Here is a 23600-nt window from a genome sequence, read left to right on the forward strand (position 1 = left end):
CCAATGCATTATTTTCAGGTGTAGAGAAAAGTGATTCAGTTATACATATGTATGCATCTATTCTTTTTTCAAATTCTTTTCCCATTTAGGTTATTGTAAAATATTGAACAGTTTCCTGTGCTAGATGGTAGGTTCATGTTCATTTAGTTCAGTTCAGTCACTTCATCATGTCCAACTCTTTGTGACCCCATGGACTGCAGCATGCCAGGCTTCCTTGTCCATCACCAACTCCCAGAGCTTGCTCAAACTCATGACCATTGAGCTGCTTATGCCATCCAACCATCTCATATTCTGTTGTTCCCTTCTGCTCCTGCCTTCAATCTATACCAGCATCAGGGTCTTTTCTAATGAGTTGGCTCTTAGCATCAGGTGGCCAAATTACTGGAGCTTCAGCTTCAACATCAGTCCTTCCAATGAATACTCAGGGTTGATTTCCTTTAGGACTGACTGGTTTTATCTCCTTGAAACCTAAGGGACTCTCAAGAGTTTTCATGTTGGTTATCTATTTTAAATATAGCAGTGTGTACATGTCAATCCCAAATTTCCAAACTCTCCCTCCCTCAACTCTTCACCCCTGGTAACCATAAATTCATTCTCTAAGTTTTTGATTTTGTTTCTGTTTTGTAAATACTTTCATTTGTATTATTTATTTTAGATTCTGCATATAATCAATCTCATATGATGTTTGTTTTTGTCTGGCTTACTTCACTTAGTATGATAATCTCCAAATCTATTCATGTTGATGCAAATGACATTTGATTCTTTTTAAGCTGAGTAATATTCTATTGCATATATGTACCAATTTTTCTTTATCTATTTATCTATTCTTCTGTCAATGGGCATTCATGTTGCTTCCATGTCTTGGCTATTGCAATAAGCATTGGAATACATGTATCCATTTAAATCATGTTTTTCTCTGGATATAAGCCCAGGAGTGGGATTGCTAGATCATATGGTAGCTCTTTTAGTTTCTTATCAGCCTCAATAGTGGTTTCACCAATTTATATTCCCACCAATTGTGTAGGAGGACTCCCTTTTCTCCACATCCTCTCCAGCTTTTATTGTTGACAGAGTTTTTTGATAATGGCCATTCTGACTGATGTGAGGTGATACCTCCTTGTGGTTTTGATTTGTATTTCTCTAATCATTAGTGATGTTGAACATCTTTACATTCACTTGTTTGCCATCTGTATGTCTTCTTCAGAGAAATGTCTGTTTAAGAGGGTCTTCTGCACATTTTGGATTGCTGCTTTTATGATACTGAGCTGTGTGATCCGTTTGTAAATTTTGGAGATTAATCCCTTGCTGGTCACATAGTTTGCAAATATTTTCACCCATTTTGTGGGTTGTCTTTTACTGTGCTTAGGTTTCTTTTTCTGTGCAAAAGATTTTGAGTTTGATTAGGTCCCATTTGTTTATTTTCATTTTTATGTCCCTTACTCTAAGAGACAGAGGGGAAAGTACATTGCTATGATTTATGCAAATAGTATTCTACCTATATTTTCCTCTAATATTTTTATAATATCAGGTCTTACATTTAGATCTGTGATCCATTTTGAGTTTATTTTTGTGTATGACATTCAAAATTTTTTCTAATTTCCTTCTCTTACATGTAGTTGTTCAGTTTTCTCAGCACCACTTATTGAAGAGACTGTCTTTTCTCCATTATATATTCTTGCCTCCTTTATCATAGATTAATTCACCATAGGTGTGTGAGTTTATTTCTGGGCTTTCCATCTTGTTTTATTGATCTTTATTTCTGTTTTTGTGCCAGTATCATTCTCTTTTGATGACTGTAGCTTTGTAGTATAGTCTGAAGTCAGGTAGCCTGATTTCTCCAGCTCCATATTTGTTTGGAGATTTCTTTAACTATTTGAGGTCTTCTGCATCTCCACAGAAATTTTAAGACTTTAAAAAATTCTAGTTCTGTGAAAAATGGCATTGGAAATTTGAGAGCAATTGCATTGAATCTGTAGATTCCCATAGGTAGTATAGTCATTTTGACAATATTGATTCTTCCAGTCCAAGAACATGGTATATCTTTACTCCATCCATTAGTGTAATCATTTTTTCTTTCCTCCTTTCATACTTTCTTTCTTATAGTTTTCTTATAGTCTCTTGTAGCTTTCAGAGTAAATGTATTTTGCTTCCCGAGATAGGTTTATACCAGGATATTTTATTTATTTTTTTCAGCAATTCTATTGTTTCCTTGGTTTCTTTTTCTGATCTTTGTCAGTGTGTAGAAAGGCAATAGACTTCTGTGTGTTAATTTTGCATCTTGAAACATTGATTAGCCAAATTCATTGATTAGCAGACGACACCACCCTTATGGCAGAAAACAAAGAACTAAAGAACCTCTTGATACAAGAGTGAAAAAGTTGGCTTAAAACTCAACATTCAGAAAACTAAGATCATGGCATCTGGTCCCATCACTTCATGGAAAATAGGTGGGGAAACATTGGAAACAGTGACAGACTTTATTTTGGGGGGCTCCAAAATCACTGCAGATGGTGGCTGCAGCCATGAAATTAAAAGACACTTGCTCCTTGGAAGAAAAGCTATGACCAACCTAGACAGTATATTAAAAAACATAGACATTACTTCATTGACAAAAGTCCATCTAGTCTAAGCTATGCTTTTTCCAGTAGTCATGTATGGATATGAGAGTTGGTCTATAAAGAAAGCTGAGCACTGAAGAACTGATGCTTTTGAACTGTGGTGTTGGAGAAGACTCTTGTGAGTCCCTTGGATTGCAAGGAGAACTAACCTGTTAATCCTAAAGGAAATCAGTCCTGAATATTCATTGGAAGGACTGATGCTGAAGTTGAAACTCCAATACCTTGGCCACCTGGTGCAAAGAACTGACTCATTTGAAAAGACCCTGATGCTGGGAAAGATTAAAGGTGGGAAGAGAAGGGGACAGCAGAGGATGAGATGACTGGATGGCATCACTGACTCAATGGACATGAGTTTGAGTAAGTTCCAGTAGTTGGTGATGGACAGGGAAGACTGGTGTGCTGAAGTCCGTGGAGTCACAAAACGTCAGACACAACTGAATGACTGAAATGAACTGAGCTATCTGGTGGCATCTTTAGGATTTTCTATGTATAGTGTCATGTGGTATACAAACAATGACAGTTTCACACCCCCCCTCCCGCCAATTTGTGTTCCCTTTATTTATTTTCTTTTTCTCTGATTTCCAAATCTAATACTTCCAAACCTATGTTAAATAAAAGTACAAGAGTGGAAATCCTTGTCTTATTACCTATCTTAGAGAAAATGCTTTCAGTTTTTCACCATTGAGTATGATGTTAGCTGTAGGTTAGTCATATATGGCTTCTCCTATGCTGAGGTATGCTACTTCTATGCCCACTTTCTGGAGAGTTATTATCATAACTGAGTATTGAATTTTGTAAAAAGCTTTTTCTGTATCCATTGAAATGATCATATAGTATATATTCTTCAACTTGTTGATGTGGTATATCACACATTGATTTACTGATACTGAAAAATCCTTGCATCCCTGGGATAAATACCACATGATCATGGTGTATGATGCTTTAATGGAACTTGCTAGTATTTTGTACAGGATTTTTCCATCTATTTTCATCAGTGATATTGGCCAGTAATGTCCTTTTTTTGTGGTATCTTTGTCTGGTATTGGTATCAGGGTACTAGTGGCCTCCTAGAATGAGTTTGGGAGTTTTCCTTTCTCTGAGACTTTTGGAATGATTTCAGAAGGACAGGTGTTAGTTCTCTTCTAAATGTTTTTTAGAGTTTGTTTGTGAAGCTATCTGGTCTTAGACTTTTGTTTGTTGGAAATTTTAAAATCAGTTAAAAGAAATAAATTCTTGATTCCATAAGATGTTTTAAGAATTTTTCTCTTTTCAGAGCACCAATATTTTCCTATCTTTTGTCTTAAAAATCAAAATTAAATTTCTGGCAATATAGTCCCACTAAACAAGAGATTTGTTTTTATTATTGTCTTAATTATGAATTCCTAAAAAAAAAAAAAAAACTATAACACTACCAGTATTTTTAAATACAAACTCACATGAGTTGATTAGTTATGGTAATCACCTAGTCTTAAAATTGCACACTACTATTTCATTATTACCAATTGCAAGATCATTATCTTTTATTTCTCACAGTCTAGTAAGCAATTTGATAATTCAGAAGGACAATAAATTAAAGCCACTGCTAGAAACTTTCACAAAATGTAACTAATATTCAGATACAAGAAACAAAATAGCAAGATTAGAAATCATCCCAAGAAGGATGCTTTAGACAACGTATACCTTACCTTTGTGCTTGGATGGCATAGCTATTGTCATAAGCCTCATAGGTCTCATCATCATATTCACCCCCATAGCCATCATCATAACCCTGAGGCAAAAATGGTAGAAAGATATATTAGCAAACAATTTGAGTAACTGATTAAACTGCTTTTCATTAATGAGACCTTAACTTAGTTTTTATGTTTGTTTAGTCACTTTACATCATATTTTACTAGATAAACAATTTGTATGCAATGTTGAGTAATATTTCTTGGTCCAAATTTTAATATATAATAATCAAACTCAGCATATCATTGAAGCAGCGATGCCTAATCTAGGATTTATTTAGAATTTTTATTGAGACAAATGAAAAAAATTGTTAAACGTTATGAGAGAATATGAATAGTTATGATAACCTAATGGTGACATAATCTATCTGTTACAATGCTACTGGAATTTATTTCTTCCCCCAATAATAGTTAGCACTGAATCTGAAATCTGAATTCTTCAACTTTTAGTAAAGAAGGTATAGAAATTATTGTTTAAAAAAAAAGAAAGGAGAAAAGGAAAGAATGTATAATGTATACAAAGTATACACTCCAGTTGTACATTGTTCTTTTAGTGATTTAGTTTTGTTTTCCTTTGTGGTCATTGACTATATTTTAAACTCTTGCCATCCATCTCGATTACTCTCAACTTCTAAGAAAACCTTATTTTTTCTTCTCTGGATCTTTGTGGTACAACACTTTCTTTAGAATGTACTTCCATCCCACCCTACGAATTCTATAACTCTGTTTCAGTTTGGAGGCTTGCAAATCTCTCCTTATTGTGCTCAGAAATTTAAACCAAAATATGTGCATCTTTCCACATTAATTTTGACTAAGATTTTTGAGTTCATTTAATCTGAAAACCAGTTTAATCAAGACCTGGTTTCCCCTTCAGTCAGTCTATCCCATCAGGAAGCTTCCATAAGCTTCTTATCCTTCTCCATCAGAGGGCAGACAAACTGAAAATCATAACCACAGAAAACTAACCAATCTGATCACATGGACCACAGCCTTGTCTAACTCACTGAAACTATGAGCCATGCTGTGTAAGGCCACCCAAGATGAATGGGTCACAGTGGAGAGTTCTGACAAAATGTGGTCCACCAGAGACTGGAATGGCAAACCACTTCAGTATTCTTGCCTTGAGAACCCCATGAACAGGATGAAAAGGCAAGAAGATAGGACACTGAAAGAGGAACTCCCCAGGTTGGTAGGTGCCAACATGCTACTGGAGATCAGTTGAGTCGTAGCTCAAGAAAGAATGAACAGACAGAGCCAAAGCATAAACAACACCAAGTTGTGGACATGACTGGTGATGGAAGTAAAGTCCGATGCTGTGAAGAGCAATATTGCATAGGAACCTGGAATGTTAGGTCCATGAATCAAGTCAAATTGGAAGTGATCAAACAGGAGATGGCAAGAGTGAACATCGACATTTTAGGGATCAGTGAACTAAAATTGACTGGAATGAGTGAATTAAACTCAGATGACCATTATATCTACTACTGTGGGCAAGAATCCCTTAGAAGAAATGGAATAGCCATCATAGTCAATAAGAGTTCAAAATGTAGTACTTGGGTGCAGTCTCAAAAATGACACAATGATCTCTGTTTGTTTCCAAGGCAAACCATTTAGTATCACGGGAATCCAAGTCTATGCCCCAACCAGCAATGCTGAAGAAGCTGAAGTTGAACTGTTCTATGAAGACCTACAAGATCTTCTAGAACTAACATGAAAAAAAGATGTCCTCTACCTGATACAAGACTGGAACGTAAAAGTAGGAAGTCAAGAAATACCTGGAGTAACAGGCAAATTTGGCAATCGATTACAGAATAAAGCAGGGCAAAGGCTAATAGAGTTTTGCCAAGGGAACACACTGGTCATAGCAAACACCCTCTTCCAAAAACAAAAGAGAAGACTCTATACATGGACATCACCAGATGGCCAACATTGAAATCAGATCAATTATATTCTTTGCATCCAAAGATGGAGAAGCTCTATACAGTCAGCAAAAACAAGACTGGGAGCTGACTGTGGCTCAGATCATGAACTTATTATTGCCAAATTCAACTTAAATTGAAGAAAGTAGGGAAAACCACTAGACCCTTCAGGTATGACCTGAATCAAGTCCCTTATTATTATACAGTGGAAGTGACAAATAGATTCAAGGGATTAGATCTGATAGACAGAGTGCCAGAAGAACTATGGATGGAGGTTCGTGACATTGTACAGGAGACCATCCCCAAGAACAAGAAGTGCAAAAAGGCAAAATGGTTGTCTGAGGAGGACTTAAAAATAGCTATGAAAAGAAGAGAAGCAAACAGCAAAGGAGAAAAGGAAAGATATTCCCATTTGAATGCAGAGTTCTAAAGAATAGCAAGGAGAAATAAGAAAGGCTTCCTCAGTGATCAATGCAAAGAAATAGAGGAAAACAATAAAATGGGAAAGACTAGAGATCTCTTCAAGAAAATTAGAGATACCCAGGGAACATTTCATGCAAAGATGGGCTCAATAAAGGACAGAAATGGTAGGGACCTAAAAGAAGCAGAAGATATTAACAAGAGGTGGCAAGAATAAACAGGAGAACTGTACAAAAAAAGATCTTCACGACCCAGATAATCATGATGGTGTGATTACTCAGCTAGAGCCAGACATCCTGGAATATGAAGTCAAGTGGGCCTTAGGAAGCATTACTATGAACAAAGCTAGTGGAGGTGATGGAATTCCAGTTGAGCTATTTCAAATCCTGAAAGATGGTGCTGTTAAAGTGCTGCACTCAACATGCCAGCAAATGTGGAAAACTCAGCAGTGGCCACAGGACTGGAAAAGGTCAGTTTTCATTCCAATCCCAAAGAAAGTCAATGCCAAAGAATGCTTAAACTACCGTACAATTGCTAGTAAAGTAATGCTCAAAATTCTCCAAGCCAGGCTTCTGCAATACATGAACCATGAACTTCCAGATGTTCAAGCTGGTTTTAGAAAAGGCAGAGGAACCAGAGATCAAATTGCCAACATCCACTGGATCATTGAAAAAGCAAGAGTTCCAGAAAAACATCTATCTTTGCTTTATTGACTATGCCAAAGCCTTTGACTGTGTGGGTCACAACAGACTGTGGAAAATTCTTTAAGAGATGGGAATTCCAAACCACCTCACCTGACTCCTGAGAAATCTGTATGCAGGTCAGGAAGCAACAGTTAGAACTTGACATGGACCAACAGACTGGTTCCAAATAGGAAAGGAGTACATCAAAGCTGTATATTGTCACCCTGTTTATTTAACTTATATGCAGAGTACATCATGAAAAACGCTGGAGTGGATGAAGCACAAGCTGGAGTCAAGATTTCCCAGAGAAATATCAATAACCTCAGATATGCAGATGAAACTACACTAATGGTAGAAAGTGAAGAAGTAAAGAGCCTCTTGATGAAACAGAAAGAGGAGAGTGAAAAAGTTGGCTTAAAGCTCAACATTCAGAAAACTAAGATCATGGCATCTGGTCCCATCACTTCATGGCAAAAAGGTGGGGAAACAGTGGAAGCCGTGACAGACATTATTTATTTGGGCTCCAAAATCACTGCAGATGGTAACTGAAGCCATGAAATTAAAAGACGCTTGCTCCTTGGAAGAAAAGTTATGACCAAACCAGACAGCATATTAAAAAGCAGAGGCATTACTTTGCCAACAAAGATCCATCTAGTCAAAGCTATAGTTTTTCCAGTAGTCATGTATGGCTGTGAGAGTTGAACTACAGAGAAAGCTGAGCACCAAAGAATTGATGGTTTTCCCACCAACAGTGTACAGCCGCTATGGAGAACAGTGTGGAGATTTCTTAAAAAACTGGAAATAGAACTGCCATATGACCCAGCAATCCCACTTCTGGGCATACACACTGAGGAAACCAGATCTGAAAGAGGCACGTGCACCCCAATGTTCATCGCAGCACTGTTTATAATAGCCAGGACATGGAAGCAACCTAGATGCCCATCAGCAGATGAATGGATAAGGAAGCTGTGGGACATATACACCATGGAATATTACTCAGCCGTTAAAAAGAATTCATTTGAACCAGTTCTAATGAGATGGATGAAACTGGAGCCCATTATACAGAGTGAAGTAAGCCAGAAAGATAAAGAACATTACAGCATACTAACACATATATATGGAATTTAGAAAGATGGTAACGACAACCCTTTATGCAAAACAGAAAAAGAGACACAGAATACAGAACAGACTTTTGAACTCTGTGGGAGAAGGTGAGGGTGGGACGTTGCGAAAGAACAGCATGTATATTATCTGTGGTGAAACAGATCACCAGCCCAGGTGGGATGCATGAGACAAGTGCTCGGGCCTGGTGCACTGGGAAGACTCAGAGGAATCGGGTGGAGAGGGAGGTGGGAGGGGGGATCGAGATGGGGAATACTTGTAAATCTATTGCTGATTCATGTCAATGTATGACAAAACCCACTGAAAAAATAAATTTAAAAAAAAAAAAAAAGAAAAAAAAATTAAAGTAGAAGCATTCCGAAAAAAAAAAAAAAAAAAAAGAATCAATGGTTTTGTACTGTGGTGTTGGAGAAGACTCGTGAGAGTCCCTTGGACTGCAAGGAGATCCAACCTGTCAATCCTAAAGGAAATCAGTCCTGAATATTCATTGGAAAGATTGATGCTGAAGCTGAATCTCTAATGCTTTGGCCACATGATTTGAAGAACTGACTCATTTGAAAAACCTTTATTCTGGGAAAGATTGAAGGTGTGAGTAGTAGGGGACGACAGAGGATGAGATGATTGGATGGCAATACGACATGAGTTTTAGTAAACTCTGGGAGCTGGTGATGGACAGGGAGGCCTGGCGTGATGCAATCCATGGGGTCGCAAAGAGTCAGACACGATTGAGTGACTGAACTGAATTGAACCTAAGAGCTACTATTTTTCATCAACAGAAGAATGTTTTAAAAATGTTACTTCTTTATTACTCCCTCATTTGATTTACTCATATATAATGATATTTTGTGATTTTTCTGTCTTATCTCAATTACTTCTATTTTCTTGTACCTTTCTTGTATTTTTCTGTTAATGATTTCGATTTCATTTTATTTATGCTCTGAAGTATGGACCAGTTCCTCAGTTTGATCTTTGAAGTATCTAATTGTTTCTATTGAATTTTTAAAAAATAATATTTGTATATAAAATATTGCATACAGATTGTTTTAAAATAGTGCCAAAGGATTTTTTTTTCCCAAAAAGCAACAGCTATTTGTCTTATCCCTCTCCAACTTCCAGTTCTCATTTAGCATTTTCATCTATTGTTTTAGTAGTATTTTAGTATTTATTTTTGTGTTAAATAATATGTTTAAATTTATGCTTCTTGATTTATGAATGTTAGTCATCTTTCTCTTGACTGGCTTTTCATTCTTTACAATAATTCTTTAGAACTTTATTAGAGGCTCCACCAAACATGTCTTCCAAATATAGTTTCATCATAATTTTTCATTAAAATTTCCTTGTTACTGAGTAATAAATAATTATTAATCACAAATGAGACAAATAGTTTAGAATATTTCTACCTTATTTTCATATCTTTTTTGTTTTTTCTAAGGTTAATAATTGCTCATTCACTTTATTGTTTTCTTATTTTTCTATATGTTTAGAATTGTTTTACTTCAATTGTTCCATTAGTTACACTAATAGAGCAATACTATTTCCACATATTCTCAAGTATCATATAATCTCTCATATCCTTTTTTTTTTTTTTTTTTTTGGGCGGGCGGGGAGGCGCCGCGCCGCCGCGAGCCCCCCGCGCGCGTCCAGCGACGCCGCCCAATCTCTCATATCCTTTTGTGCTCCAGGGAAACCACCTCCTTCAGGACCAGATTATTGCACGGTCTAGACTGTTGAACTACTAGGCCTGAAGGCAGAGTACTTTTTCTCAAACCTCCCCCACCCCTACAGTTCACATGGAGTTCCATTTTACCACATTCCATTTTCTGCTTGTTCTTATTTCTTCCTGAAACATCTCTTTCAGTAAACTCTAATAAGAGGTATATCTTATTATATATCCCTATAAAATATCTATATATTCTCTCTCTTTCTCTCCTTTTTAGCTTTACATTCCCTCCATACCTAGATTTTTTATTTTACTTTTCTTGGGATGAAAAATTTTAATTATACAGAAAAGCTAAATAATAGTACAATGAACTCATCTACTCTTCATCTAGATATGTCAACTTTGTCCCATCTGTATTATCTCTATATGCTAAACCATTCACTAGTCTACTCCAGGAATATGACATTTCATCATTAAATATCTCAGCTTCCAACTCCTGAGTATATTACCCTACATAGATACAGTACTATTACTCCCTCAAAATAGTTCACAATAATTTAATAATACCATTTACTGTGATGTCTGTAGTTAAAATTCTGTTATTGTCAAAAACAGGGCTTTCTTTTACAGGTTTCTTTTTTTCCTTTTTAATTAATTTTTGAGGGATAATTGCTTTACATAATTTTGGTGTTTTCTGTCAAACCTCAACATGAATCAGCCATAGGTATACATATAGCCCCTCCCTTTTGAAGTTCCCTCCCATTTCCCACCATCCCACCCCTCTAAGTTTATACAGAGCCCCTGTTTGAGTTTCCTGAGCCACACAGCAAATTCCCATTGGCTATCTATTTTTCATACGGTAATGTAAGTTTCCGTGTTACTCTTTCCATACATCTCACCCTCTCCTCCCCTCTCCCCATGTCCATAAGTCTATTCTTTATGTCAGTTTCTCCATTGTTGCCCTGTAAATAAAATCTTCAGTACCATATATGTACATTAGAATACAATATTTATCTTTCTTTATGACTCACCTCATTCTGTATAATAGGTTCTAGGTTCATCCACCTCATCAGAACTGACTCAAATGTGTTTTTTTTTTTTATAGCTGAGTAGTATTCTATTGTGTGTATGTATCACAACTTATTTACCCATTCATCTGTTGATGGACATCTAGGCTGCTTCCATATTCTAGCTATTGTAAATAATCCCACTCCTAGGCATATACCCTGAGGAAACCAAAATTGAAAGACACAGGTATCTCATTGCTCACTTCAGCACTGTTTACAATACCTAGAACATGGAAGCAACATTTTACAGATATTTTTAATAGATCAAAATCCAATCAAAATTCATGAATAGTATTTAGTCACTGTATCTGTTTAGTTTTTTTGGAACTAGCATAGTCTCCAGTCTTTTATTATTTTCTGTAGCATTAATTTTTGAGTAGTCTGGACAAGTTGTTTTTCAGACTGTCCAACGTTCTTAATTTGCCTGGTTAGTCTCATAATTATATTCCAACTGGATATTTTTGAAAGAATACTACATATGTGATATTGTGTTGAACATTTACAAAATTTAAAATTCTATATTTAAAGTTGGCTGATTGGCTGAGTGTAAACTTATACTGGGAGTTTTGGCTGAGAATAAATCTTATACTGGGAGAAGGCTGGGACTTCCCTGGAGGTCCAGTGGCTAAGATTTTGTGCTCCTAATGCGTGGAACATGGGTTCAATTCCTGGTTGGGGAAGATCCTGCAAGCCACGTCGCATGACAAAAAAAAAAGAAATTGTTTAAGCTGAAAATTATTTTCAATCAAAATGTCCAGTGCTTTGATTCAATGTATTCTATAATTATATACATATATTGAGAATTCCTGCTACTTGTATATTACCTAGTTTCATTTTGTCTCATTTCATTTTTTCCCCTTTCTAGATGCTTTTACAACTTTTCTCTAGTGTTCTGAAATTTTCCAGTTCTGTGCTTATATGTTCATTTTCTTTCACTCCTTGTGCTGGTTACTTAATAAGCTCTTTCCATCTGGAAGCTTATGCTCTCCAGTTCTGGGAAGTGTTTCATTTTTGTTTTCAATTTCTTGATCTCCTACTAGTGAAATGTTGGATCTTCTGGATTGGTGTGTTAATTTTAACTTTGTATCCTATGTGAAACCTCTTACTCTTTTTGTTTTCCCAAAGGGAGACTTCTATAAGTTCATCTTCCCACCATTCTATAAAATATCCACATGAATACTCTGATAACTATTAGGGTGTGGAGAGAAGATTTCCTTGTGTTAGCATCTTATCCTCCTCTCTCCTCTGGTAGCTTAAGAATTTACATCACATTTAGAATTTCTTAGTGCAGCAATGGGCAGTGCCTGGTCCCAGCTCTTAATTCTGGTATCCACCTGGGTCTGTAACTGGGAGATGAATTTGCCACAGGTGTCTATTTTCCAGCATCTGAGCTACTGTTCCTCTGCCAAGCTTCTAAAAATTTAGCTTCAGTGATCTTCATGTCCTACTCATGACTCAAGAGCTCAAGCATCCCACCGGAGGCAAGCAAGTTTTGTTTCATCTTGTTCATTTGTATATATGTGTGTGTCTTACAACAAATGGCTAGAATAGCTATGGAGGAGCAGGTGCATGTCTTTGGGTCCTCCAGTCTCCTGAATTCCCTTCCCTTGTCCTATTTCCATCTATTGAAATGCTACTGACTTCAAAAGGCCAATTAAATTACGTAATTTCAAGAGATTTTCCTACTCCTGCCAAGCATATGGTAACCTTCCGTGCATGCTAAGTCACTTCAGTCATGTCAGATTCTTTGTGACGCTATGGACTGTAGCCTGCCAGTCTCCTCTGTCCATGGGGTTCTCCAGGCTAGAATACGAGTGGGTTTTTGTGCCCTCCTCCAATGATCTTTCCCACCTCAGGATCGAACCCACATCTCCTATAGTTTCTTTAGTGCAAGCAGATTCCTTACCACTGAGCACAGTAAATCTCTACCCTTTGAATTTTAATAGCCCATTGTTTTCTTTTCGCTGCTACCCTGAATATCTAAACATATACCATATTTATTTTTCTATAATTTTCTCTTTTTCAGAATTTAAATTCCTGAAAAGCACGTTAATCACTTTTTTGTTGCCTTGTGGTGCTTATCATGGTCTCTTCCACAGAGTGTTTGTGGGGAGACAGCAAATTAGCCAAGATGGTGTGTCCAGGCTCTCTTGTCCCACATTGGTAAACGATGACTATGTAACAGCTGAGATCATCTGTAGCACTGCGCAGGCACATCAGGAGGCACTCACTTGGTCACGAGGTACTTTGGGCTGTAGGGATATATCAGCTCACCGAGAAAGTGGTGGCATTTACTGCTGCATCACAGTTGGGTCATCTGTGAGAGGAGAGAATATAGCGTATCTACTGCTACGGCTGCTGCACCAGCCAGCAGCGAATAATGTTATGGCTACTGTGCCAGGCAGGAGAGAATAAATGTGCTTGTAGTTCCTACGGCTTCTCTAGTCTCCTCCCAGCCCCTTAGCTCAAGCATTGCCTACCCCAGGTTAAACGAACAGTGTGGACACTGCGAAGAGTGAGACAACTGGTGCTGTGAACAGGATCAGAAATACGGTATTCATTCAAGAAATATGCATTGGGTTGCTAAGTTAACACAAAGAAGACTATTCTTATCCACCGTAGATATATATTGACTCATATCACTCACTACTAATAGGGAAATATTACAAATGATGAGTAGAAAGTAGTACTATCTCTATTTCTGAAGAATAGCTTTATCATTTGGCCTTAGGATGACTATTACATTTTTTACCTTAATTATATTTGCACTCTTTAAAAGACTTAACACATAAAATCCACAGAATAGATAGAGATCTTTCCTGGCAACCCACAATTTCCTAAAGCACATAGAGCAGTCATCTATAAATACGTGTATGTTTCTACAAGAAAGATACATATACTTAATATGTTTTTGTTTTGTAACAACTGATGTAAATGTTTCCATGATTTTCTTATGACAGGAAAAATGTGGATCATGCAGGTGATGTTCTAAGATAAATCGCTAATATAGGTAAGCTTTCAAAAGGGCCACTCAGTATCTGCAGGAGATTCAAATTAAATAAAGCAAGAGAGTTCCAGAAAAATATCTACTCCTTTATTGTTTATGCCATAGCCTTTGATTGTGTTCAGTTCAGTTCAGTCGCTCAGTTATGTCCAACTCTTTGCGAACCCATGGACTGCAACATGCCAGGCCTCCCTGTCAACCACCAACTCCCAGAGTTTACTCAAACTCATGTCCATTGAGTCGGTGATGCCATCCAACCATCTTATCTTCTGTCATCCCCTTCTCCTACCACCTTCAATCTTTCCCAGCATCAGGGTCTTTTCAAATGAGTCAGCTCTTCACATCAGGTGGCCAAGGTATTGGAGTTTCAGCTTCAACATCAGTCCTTCCAAAGAATATTCAGGCCTGATTTCCTTTAGGATGGACTGGTTGGAATTCCTTGCAGTAGAAGGGACTCTCAAGAGTCCTTTGACTGTGTGGAGTGTGTGGATCAGTACAAACTGTGGAAAATTCTCAAAGAGATAGGAATGCCAGACCACCTGACTTGCCTCCTGAGAAATCTGTATGCAGGTCAGGAAGAAACAGTTAGAACTTGACATGAGAAACAGACTGGTTCCAAATTGGGAAAGGAGTACATCAAGGCTGTATACTGTCACCCTGCTTATTTAACTTATATGCAGAGTATATCATGAGAAATGCTGGGCTGGATGGAGCACAAGCTGGAATCAAGATTGTCAGGAGAAATATCAATAACCTCAGATATGCAGATAACACCACCCTTATGGCAGAAAGAGAAGAAGAACTAAAGAGCCTCTTGATGAAAGTAAAAGATGAGAGTGAAAAATTTGGCTTAAAACTCAACATTCAGAAAACTAAGACCATGGCATCTCACCCCATCACTTTATGGCAAATAGATGGGGAAACAATGGAAATAGTGACAGACTTTATTTTGGGGGGTTCCAAAATTGCAGATGGTGACTGCAGCCATGAAATTAAAAGATGCTTGCTCCTTGGAAGAAAAGTTATGACCAACCTAGACAACATATTAAAAGGTAGAGACATTACTTTGCCAACAAAGATCCATCTAGTCAAATCTGTAGTTTTTCTAGTAGTCAGGTATGGATGTGAGAGTTGGACTAAAGAGAAAGCTGAGCCCGGAAGAATTGATGCTTTTGAACTGTGGTGTTGGAGAAGACTCTTGAGAGTCACTTGGACAGCAAGGAGATCCAACCAGTCCATCCTAAAGGAAATAAGTCCTTAATATTCATGGGAAGAGAATGATTGATGCTGAAGTTGAAACCCCAATACTTTGGCCACCCGATGTCAAGATCTGATTCATTTGAAAAGACCCTGATGCTGGGGAAGATTGAAGGCAGGAGGAAATGGGGATGACAGAGGATGAGATGGTTGGATGGCATCACCAACTCAATGGACATGAGTTTGAGTAAGCTCTGGGAGCTGGTGATGGACAGGGAAGCCTGGTGTGCTGCAGTCCATGGGGTCATAAAGATTCTGACATGACTTATCCACTGAACTGAACTGAATGGACAGCTGAAGCAATGTATGAGATACAAAATTTTAAATATATTTGTGTAGGATAAAAGATAAATAGACATTTACATAAATAGAAATCTATTATATCTAAAATATTAATTACATCATTATTTTTCTGCAGTTTATAAAATATTCTCAGGAAAATGTTAATATGTCTCACCATGATTTTGTATGTTTTTCTTTTCCCTTATATTTCTTCTTATTTTTGCTTTATGTATCTTTGTTTCTTTTTTTGGTGTCTAATGGTTTATGATGTCTGTTTTATTTGTGATTGTACGTTTTATCATTAAAAATATTCATCTTTGTTTCATTTAAAAAATATGGATGCTACTACAGGTGAGTGAAAATTAAGCACGTAATTTGAGAGAGAAATGAAATTTCTACAAAAGAAAAATAACTTTCCTGGAGATAATAAAAATCTTCAAACTTCATCATCATACAATTAGTTTGTAATCAACTGTTTCCTGTCACTCATTTCCTGTTTATTCCCACACCTGGCTTTTTCTCGTATAGCGTTTTGCTCCCCCTTCTTTAATCCACTATATTTTTATTCATTTCTAAGCTCAGCATATGCATCATCCTTTATCAGAAAGTAGATTCCTGACCATTCTGGTTGTGGTCAAGGACACACGCCTGCGGCACTGTAATGTACATATGCCAAACTCCCCCGAAAGCCGAGAGTTCCTCTAAACCTTTTGCATCTAGGATGTAGCAAGAGCTCATTATACACTTTTTGAAGGAAGACAAAACATGAAAACAAAAGAAGAAAAGACAAAATGACCATCTCTGCCCTCAAACTTCTGTTTTATGTCCTAAAAACATATACTTTCTCAATAGTTTTATGCAAGTGAATTTGATTTAAAAAGCTTATTTTCTTACAGAAAGGAAGTCACATAACTATTACAGCTGTGGCTATTACTGAATATATATACATAAATATTTTTCACATACATCTATCTTTGCTCTTCTATTTTTTCTTTTCTCTCACTCTTTAACCCTTTTTACACCCCCTTCTTTTCTCTTTCCCCTCCATGCTCTTTTTTCCTCTTTTTTCTTCTCTTTTTTCCTTCAGTTCAGTTCGATTCAGTTCAGTCACTCAGTTGTGTCCGACTCTTTGCGACCCCATGAACCGCAGCAGGCCAGGCCTCCCTGTCCATCACCAACTCTTGGAGTCCACCCAAACCCGTGTCCATTGAGTCGGTGATGCCATCCAACCATCTCATCCTCTGCTGTCCCCTTCTCCTCCTGCCCTCAATCTTTCCCAACATCAGGATCTTTTCAAATGAGTCAGCTCTTAGCATCAGGTGGCCAAAGTATTGGAGTTTCAGCTTCACCATCAGTCCTTCCAATGAACACCCAGGACTGATCTCCTTGAGGATGGGCTGGTTGGATCTCCTTGCTCTTTGTTATTTTCACCAGGTAAGTTATACTGTTGAGCTCTCTTTGTAATATTCCCCAGTTGGCACTCTGCTCGTGTTCAGTTTTTCAGATTGAGCACAGCTAGCTATGCTTTAATTGGGAGATATCACCTTTGGTTATCCTTGTTCACCAAGTTAATGTCCCATATTATTTTCTTTATAATACTTTGATTATAACTGTATGTGTGGAAGTGTGTGTATATGTCCCATTATCTCTGTAATTACTTGCTTGATCTGCTTGATTTCCTCCCTTAAGGAAACAGGCACAACTCACTCCTAACAAGAAATCAACATAAACCACTCAACCAATCTTTCCCTCCAAAGACAAAAACCAAAATGAAGAAGGAATACATCCCTAAAACCTGAGGAAAGGAAGCCTCAAGCGGAGCAAGTTATAACAAGAAATGCTGAAAAGACAGAGAAATACAGCAGAAATGAAAGAACAAGGTAGAAACTCACGAGACCAAATAAACAAAGACAAAATAATCTACCTGAAAGAAAATTCAGAATAATGGTAGTAAAGATGCTCTGAAGGATTGAAAATAGAATGGAGAAATGGAAGAAACATTTAACACAGTTAGTACAATCACCCATGACATAGGAGAAGTAAAGAGTAAGCAAGCAGATATGAATAACACAATTAGTGAAATTAAAAATGCTCTAGAAGGATACAACAGCAGAATAATTGAGGCAGAGGAACGGGTAAGTGAGCTGGAAGATAAAATTGTGGAAATAGCTGCTGAAGACCAGAATAAAGGGAAAAGAATGAGAAGAATTGAGGGTAGTCTCAGAGACCTTTGGGACAATATTAAGCACACCAACATTCAAGTTCTAGGAGTCCCAGAAGAAGAAGAAAAAAAGAAAGGCACTGAGAAAATTTTTGAAGAAATTACATTTGGAAACCATGATCAAGTCAGGTTTATTCCAGTGATGCAAGGATTCGTCAATATATGCAAGTCAATCAATATGATACACCATGTTAACAAATTGAAAGATAAAACCATATGATCATCTCAAAGGGTGCAGACAAAGCCTTTGATAAAATTCAGCACCCATTAATGATAAAAATGCTTCAAAAATGGGCATAGAAAGAAACTACCTCAATATAGTAAAGGCCATATATGATACACCCACAGCAAACATTATTTTCAATGGTGAAAAACTAAAAGCATTCTCTCTAAGGCCAGGAACAAGACAAGGGTGTCCACTTTCACCACTATTACTGAACATAGTTTTAGAAGTTCTAGCTACAGCAATTACAGAAGAAAAAGAAATAAAAGGAATCCCAATAGAAAAAGAAGTAAAACTCACTCTGCAGATGACATGATGCTATACACAGAAAACCCAAAAGAAACTATCAGAAAATTGCTAGAGTTAATCAGTGATTTCAGCAAAGTAGCGGGGTACAAGGTTAATGCACAGGAATCAACTGGATTCCTATATACTAACAATGAAAAATCAGAAAGAGAAATTATGGAATCAATCCCATTCATCATTTAAATAAAATAAAATATCTAGGAATAAACCTACTTAAGGAGACAAAAAACCTGTATACAGAAAAGTACAAGACATCAATGAAAGAAATTAAAGATGGCATAAACAGATGGAGAGATGGTCCATGCTCCTAGGTAGGAAGAATCGTTATTGTGAAAATGACTATACCACCAAATGCAATCCACAGATTCAATACAATACCTATCAAAATACCAGTGGCATTTTTGATAGAATGAGAAGAAACATTTCCCAATTCATATGGAAATAGAAAAGACCCAAATAGACATAGCAGTCTTGAGAAAGAAGAATGGAGCTGGAGGAATCACCTTCCTGACTTCAGACTATACTACAAAGCTACAGTCATCAAGACAGTATGGTATTGGAACAAAAACATAAATATAGACCAGTGGAACAAGACAGAGAGCCCAGAGATAAATCCATGCACCTATGGGTACTTTTTTTTCTTTCTTTGACAAAGGAAGCAAGAATATGTAAAGCAGCAAAGATAGCCTCTTCAATAAGTTGGGCTGGGAAAACTGGACAACTATGTGCAAAAGAATAAAATTACACTTCCTAATGCCATACACAAAGATAAACTCAAAATGGATTAAAGACCTAAGTGCAAGACTATTAACTATAAAACTCTCAGAGAAAAACTTAGGCAGAACACTCAATGACATAAATCAAAGCGAGATCTTCTATGACCCACCTCCCAGAGTAAAGGAAATAAAAACGAAAATAAACAAGTGGGACCTAATTAAACTTAAAAGCTTTTCCACAATGAAGGAAACTATAAGCAAGGTGTAAAGACAGCCTTCAGAATGGGAGAAAATAATAGCAAATGAAACAACTGACAAATAATTAATTTCCAAAATATACAAGTAGCTAATATTAGTCAATACAAGAAAAACCAACAACCCAATCAAAAAGTGAGAAAAAAATCTAAACAGATATTTCTCCAAAGAAGACATACAGATGTCTAGAAAATACATGAAAAGATGCCTAACATCACTCATTATTAGAGAAATGCAAATCAAAACTACAAAACCACCTCATCCTAGTCAGAATGGTTATCATCAAAAAGTCTACAAACAATAAATGCTGGAGAGGGTGGGGAGGAAAGGGAACGCTCTTGCACTGTTGGTGGGAATGTAAATTGACATAGCCACTATGGATGACGGTATGGAGATTCCTTAAAAAGCTAAGAATAGAACCACCATATATAGCAACCTAGGTGTCTACTGGTAGACGAATGGGTAAGGAAGTTGTGGTGGTACATACATACAATGGAATATTACTCAGCTATTCAAAAAAAAAAAAAGAACATATTCAAGTCAGTTCTAATGAGATGGATGAAACTGGAGCCTATTATACAGAGTGAAGTAAGTCAGAAAGAGAAACACCAATACAGTATGTTAACACATATATATGGAATTTAGAAATACAGTAATGATGGTCCTATATGCAAGGCAGCAAAAGAGGCACAGATATAAAGAGCAGACTTTTGGACTATGTGGGAGAAGGCAAGGGTGAGATGATTTGAGAGAATGGCATTGAAACATGCATTATCATATGTAAAATAGATAACCAGTGTACGTTCAATGCATGAAGCAGGGCACTCAAAGCCAGTGCTCTGGGATAACGCAGAGAGATAGAGTGGGGAAGGAGGTGGGAGAGGGGCTCAGGATGGGGAGGCACAGGTGCAGCCATGGCTGATTCATGTCGATGTATGGCAAAATGTACCACAGTATTGTAAAGTAATTATCCTCCAATTAAAGCAAATAAATTAATTTAAAAATCCCTACCACATGACCCAGTAATCCCACTGCCAGGCACATACCCTGAGGAAACCAAAACTGAAAAAGACACATGTACCCCAAAGTTCATTTCAGCACTGCTTACAACAGCTAGAACATGGAAGCATCCTAGATGTCCATTGACAGATGAATGGATAAAAAATCCGTGGTACATATATGTAATGAAATACTACTCAGTCATAACAAGGAACACCTTTGAGTCAGTTCAAATGAGGTGGATGAACCTAGTGCCTATTATACTGAGTGAAGTAAGTCAGAAAGAGGAAGAAATGTATCATATATTGATGTGTATGCATAAAGAATTAAAAAAGATGGTACTGATGAATTTATTTTTAGGACAGCAATGGAGAAACAGACATAGAGAACAGATATATGGACACAGGAGGATGGGAGGATGGAGAGGGAGGGAGATGTGTTGGGACAGTAACATGGAAATTTACAATAGCATATGTAAAATAGATAGCCAATGGGAATTTGCGGTATGACTCGGGGAACTAAAACAGCAGGGGCTCTGTGACAGTCTAGAAGGGTGGGAAGGAGAGGGAAATGGGAGGCATGTTTGGGAGGAGGGGACATGCATGTACCTATTGCTGATTCTTATTGATGTCTGACAGGAAACCACAAATTCTGTAAAGCAATTATCTTTCAGTTAAAAAATGATTCATGTCAATGTATGGCAAAACCCACTGCAATATTGTAAAGTGATTAGCCTTCAACTAATAAAAATAAATGGAAATAAATAAATAAATAAATAAATAATTTTTTAAAAGTATTTTTCATGATTAAGGTCACGAAATATAACACATTCTTTGCCCAATAAGCATTTTTATAACAAAACAACACAACTTTTATTGGAGGAATTTGTAAAATATTTTGAAAATTAAAATAATTCATAATACTAAGACACAGCTAGAAAAAAGCAAAATCAAAGAATATGCTAAATCAAGTAAAGCTAACTTTATTGGCAGAGAAAAGACAGGAGTTCATAAAAACACACACACACACAAAAACAAACCCTGCAACACTGTAAAATTTCTTTTGTAAAGATTGTGGTTGGTGCTGCAAACTAAAGCTGTGCTTATCTGTATATGGTTGGTTGCTAAAAGCTATCACTAGAGGGAGGTAGAAGTCCAGTACTGTGACAAGTGGCAGGTGTTCTTGAGTGTCCTTGGCACTGTTCCTTCCACTGTTATTGATGAGAGGGTAACAGGCAGGAAGGCCAGGGGTCTCCAAACGGAGGAAATAGGCTGCAAGTGCCAGACATTTTTATCTCTCTTAAGCGGCAGGAGGAAACAAACCAGAGATACTTTTTTCTTCTCTATACAAATTTAAAAGGAGGTTTCTCTTAAAATGTTATGTTGCCATGACACCTGGTTTCACCTGAAGCTAACTATTCTCAAACCTTGAGTTAACCAATAAATTTTTTTTCTTATGGAAATGTTTGTCTTAAGCTATGTTAATGTGCTATGCATTTACCCCAGACTCTAAGTTCTGCCAAAATGGCTCAAACTATACTCAGATATTGTTCCCCTAATCTATGTAAATGAAACTATTTGTTTGGTAATCTGCCCTTCTACAAGATTCAAGTCAATCGTTTATGGCCAGAGATGAATTATCTGGTGCCATTCTAAATTTTATGACATTCCTTTCTTTTCATTAACAGGCTGCGAGTGACTATATAACTTACAGCTGAACACTAGAAGGGGGGTACTCTTTCTGCCCCCTTCTGATGCCTATGTCAGAAGCTTCTCTATCTCCTTTATACTTTAATAAAACTTTATTACACAAAAGCTCTGAGCGATCCAGCCTCGTCTCTGGCCCCAGATTGGATCCATCTCCTTCAGAGGCCAAGAATCCCGGCGTCTTATCGTTCAGCAACAACCTTTCATTGAGATGTAATCAATACACAGTTCTGTTTAAGGTGTGCAGCATAATTTGACTTATACATATCATTAAATAAAATAAGTCTAGTGATCATCATCAATTATAGATACACGATTAAATAAATATAAAAAAGTCTTTCCTTGTAATAAGAACTCTTTGTATTTAGTCTTTTAGCAACTCTCATATATAACATAGAACAGTGTAAATTATGTGTGCTATATTGTATGTTGCCTCTTAAGTATTTATCTTATAACTGGAAGCTTATACTTTTTGACTACTTTCCTCCAATTCACCCTCAGCCACCTGTTGCTTCTTGTAGTCACAAATCTAATCACTTCTATGAGTTTATTTGTTTTGGAAATATAATTAACCTAGAACACAATGTTACTTCCTGATATGTCACATAGACAATATTTCTCTACATTTCAAAATGTTCACCACAGTAAGTCAAGTAATGATATGCCACCATACAAAGTTACTACAAAGTTATTAACTCTCTGTATTTCATGCCCATGAGTCACTTATTTTGCAACTGGAAGTTTGTATCTCTGAAATCTCCCTCACCTATTTTTTTTTTTCTTTTTCCCATCCCATACCTGTTTCTTCTCTGTGTCTACAACTCTGTTTCACTTATGTTTATTTGTTTTGTTTTTTATAAGTGAAATCAGGCAGTGTTTGTCTTTCTCTATCTGATTTAAATCAGTTAGGTCCATCCATGTTTGTGTAAGTGGCAAAATTTCATTCCTTTTCCACAACTGAGCAATATTTCATTATATATCTATATATATTCTTTATCTATTTACCCATTGATGGGCATTTAGATGGCTTTCCAGGTGGCATTAGTGGTAAAGAACATGTCTGCCAATGCAGGGAATGTAAGAGACATGGGTTTGATCCCTAGGTCAGAAAGATACCCTGGAGGAGGACATGGCAACCCACTCACAACTGAAGTGACTTAGCATGCATGGGCAATTAGATTGCTTCTGTACCTTGATAATTACAAATAATGCTACAATGAACATACAAGTGCATGGTTTTTTTGAAAATTAGTTTTCTTTGCTTTAGATAAACACACAAGAGTAATTGTTGGATAAAATGGTAGGATTTAAAAAAATATTTTGAGTAATCTTCACACTGTTTTTCATAGTGGCTGCACTGATGTAGATTCCCACCAACAGATTATGAGAATTCCATTTTCTCCACATCCTCACTA

At 36.9% G+C, this 23600-nt stretch overlaps 1 protein-coding gene across 15 annotated transcripts in view; it reads right to left on the reverse strand.

Moving 5' to 3' along the window:
* The window catches only part of KHDRBS2 (KH RNA binding domain containing, signal transduction associated 2), a 714887-nt gene that overhangs the window by 127875 nt on the left and 563412 nt on the right, over positions 1-23600 (reverse strand). For all 15 annotated transcript variants that reach the window (XR_006266123.1, XR_006266120.1, XR_006266124.1 and 12 more), the window contains one exon: positions 4304-4386. Coding sequence is in view for 9 of the 15 variants with exons in the window: in XM_043450331.1 (XP_043306266.1) it covers positions 4304-4386 (83 nt within the window). In the remaining 6 variants the exon portion in view is untranslated. The remainder of the gene's footprint in view (positions 1-4303; positions 4387-23600) is intronic.

Source organism: Cervus canadensis, chromosome 28, assembly GCF_019320065.1.
Source record: "Cervus canadensis isolate Bull #8, Minnesota chromosome 28, ASM1932006v1, whole genome shotgun sequence".
Lineage (NCBI taxonomy): Eukaryota > Metazoa > Chordata > Mammalia > Artiodactyla > Cervidae > Cervus > Cervus canadensis.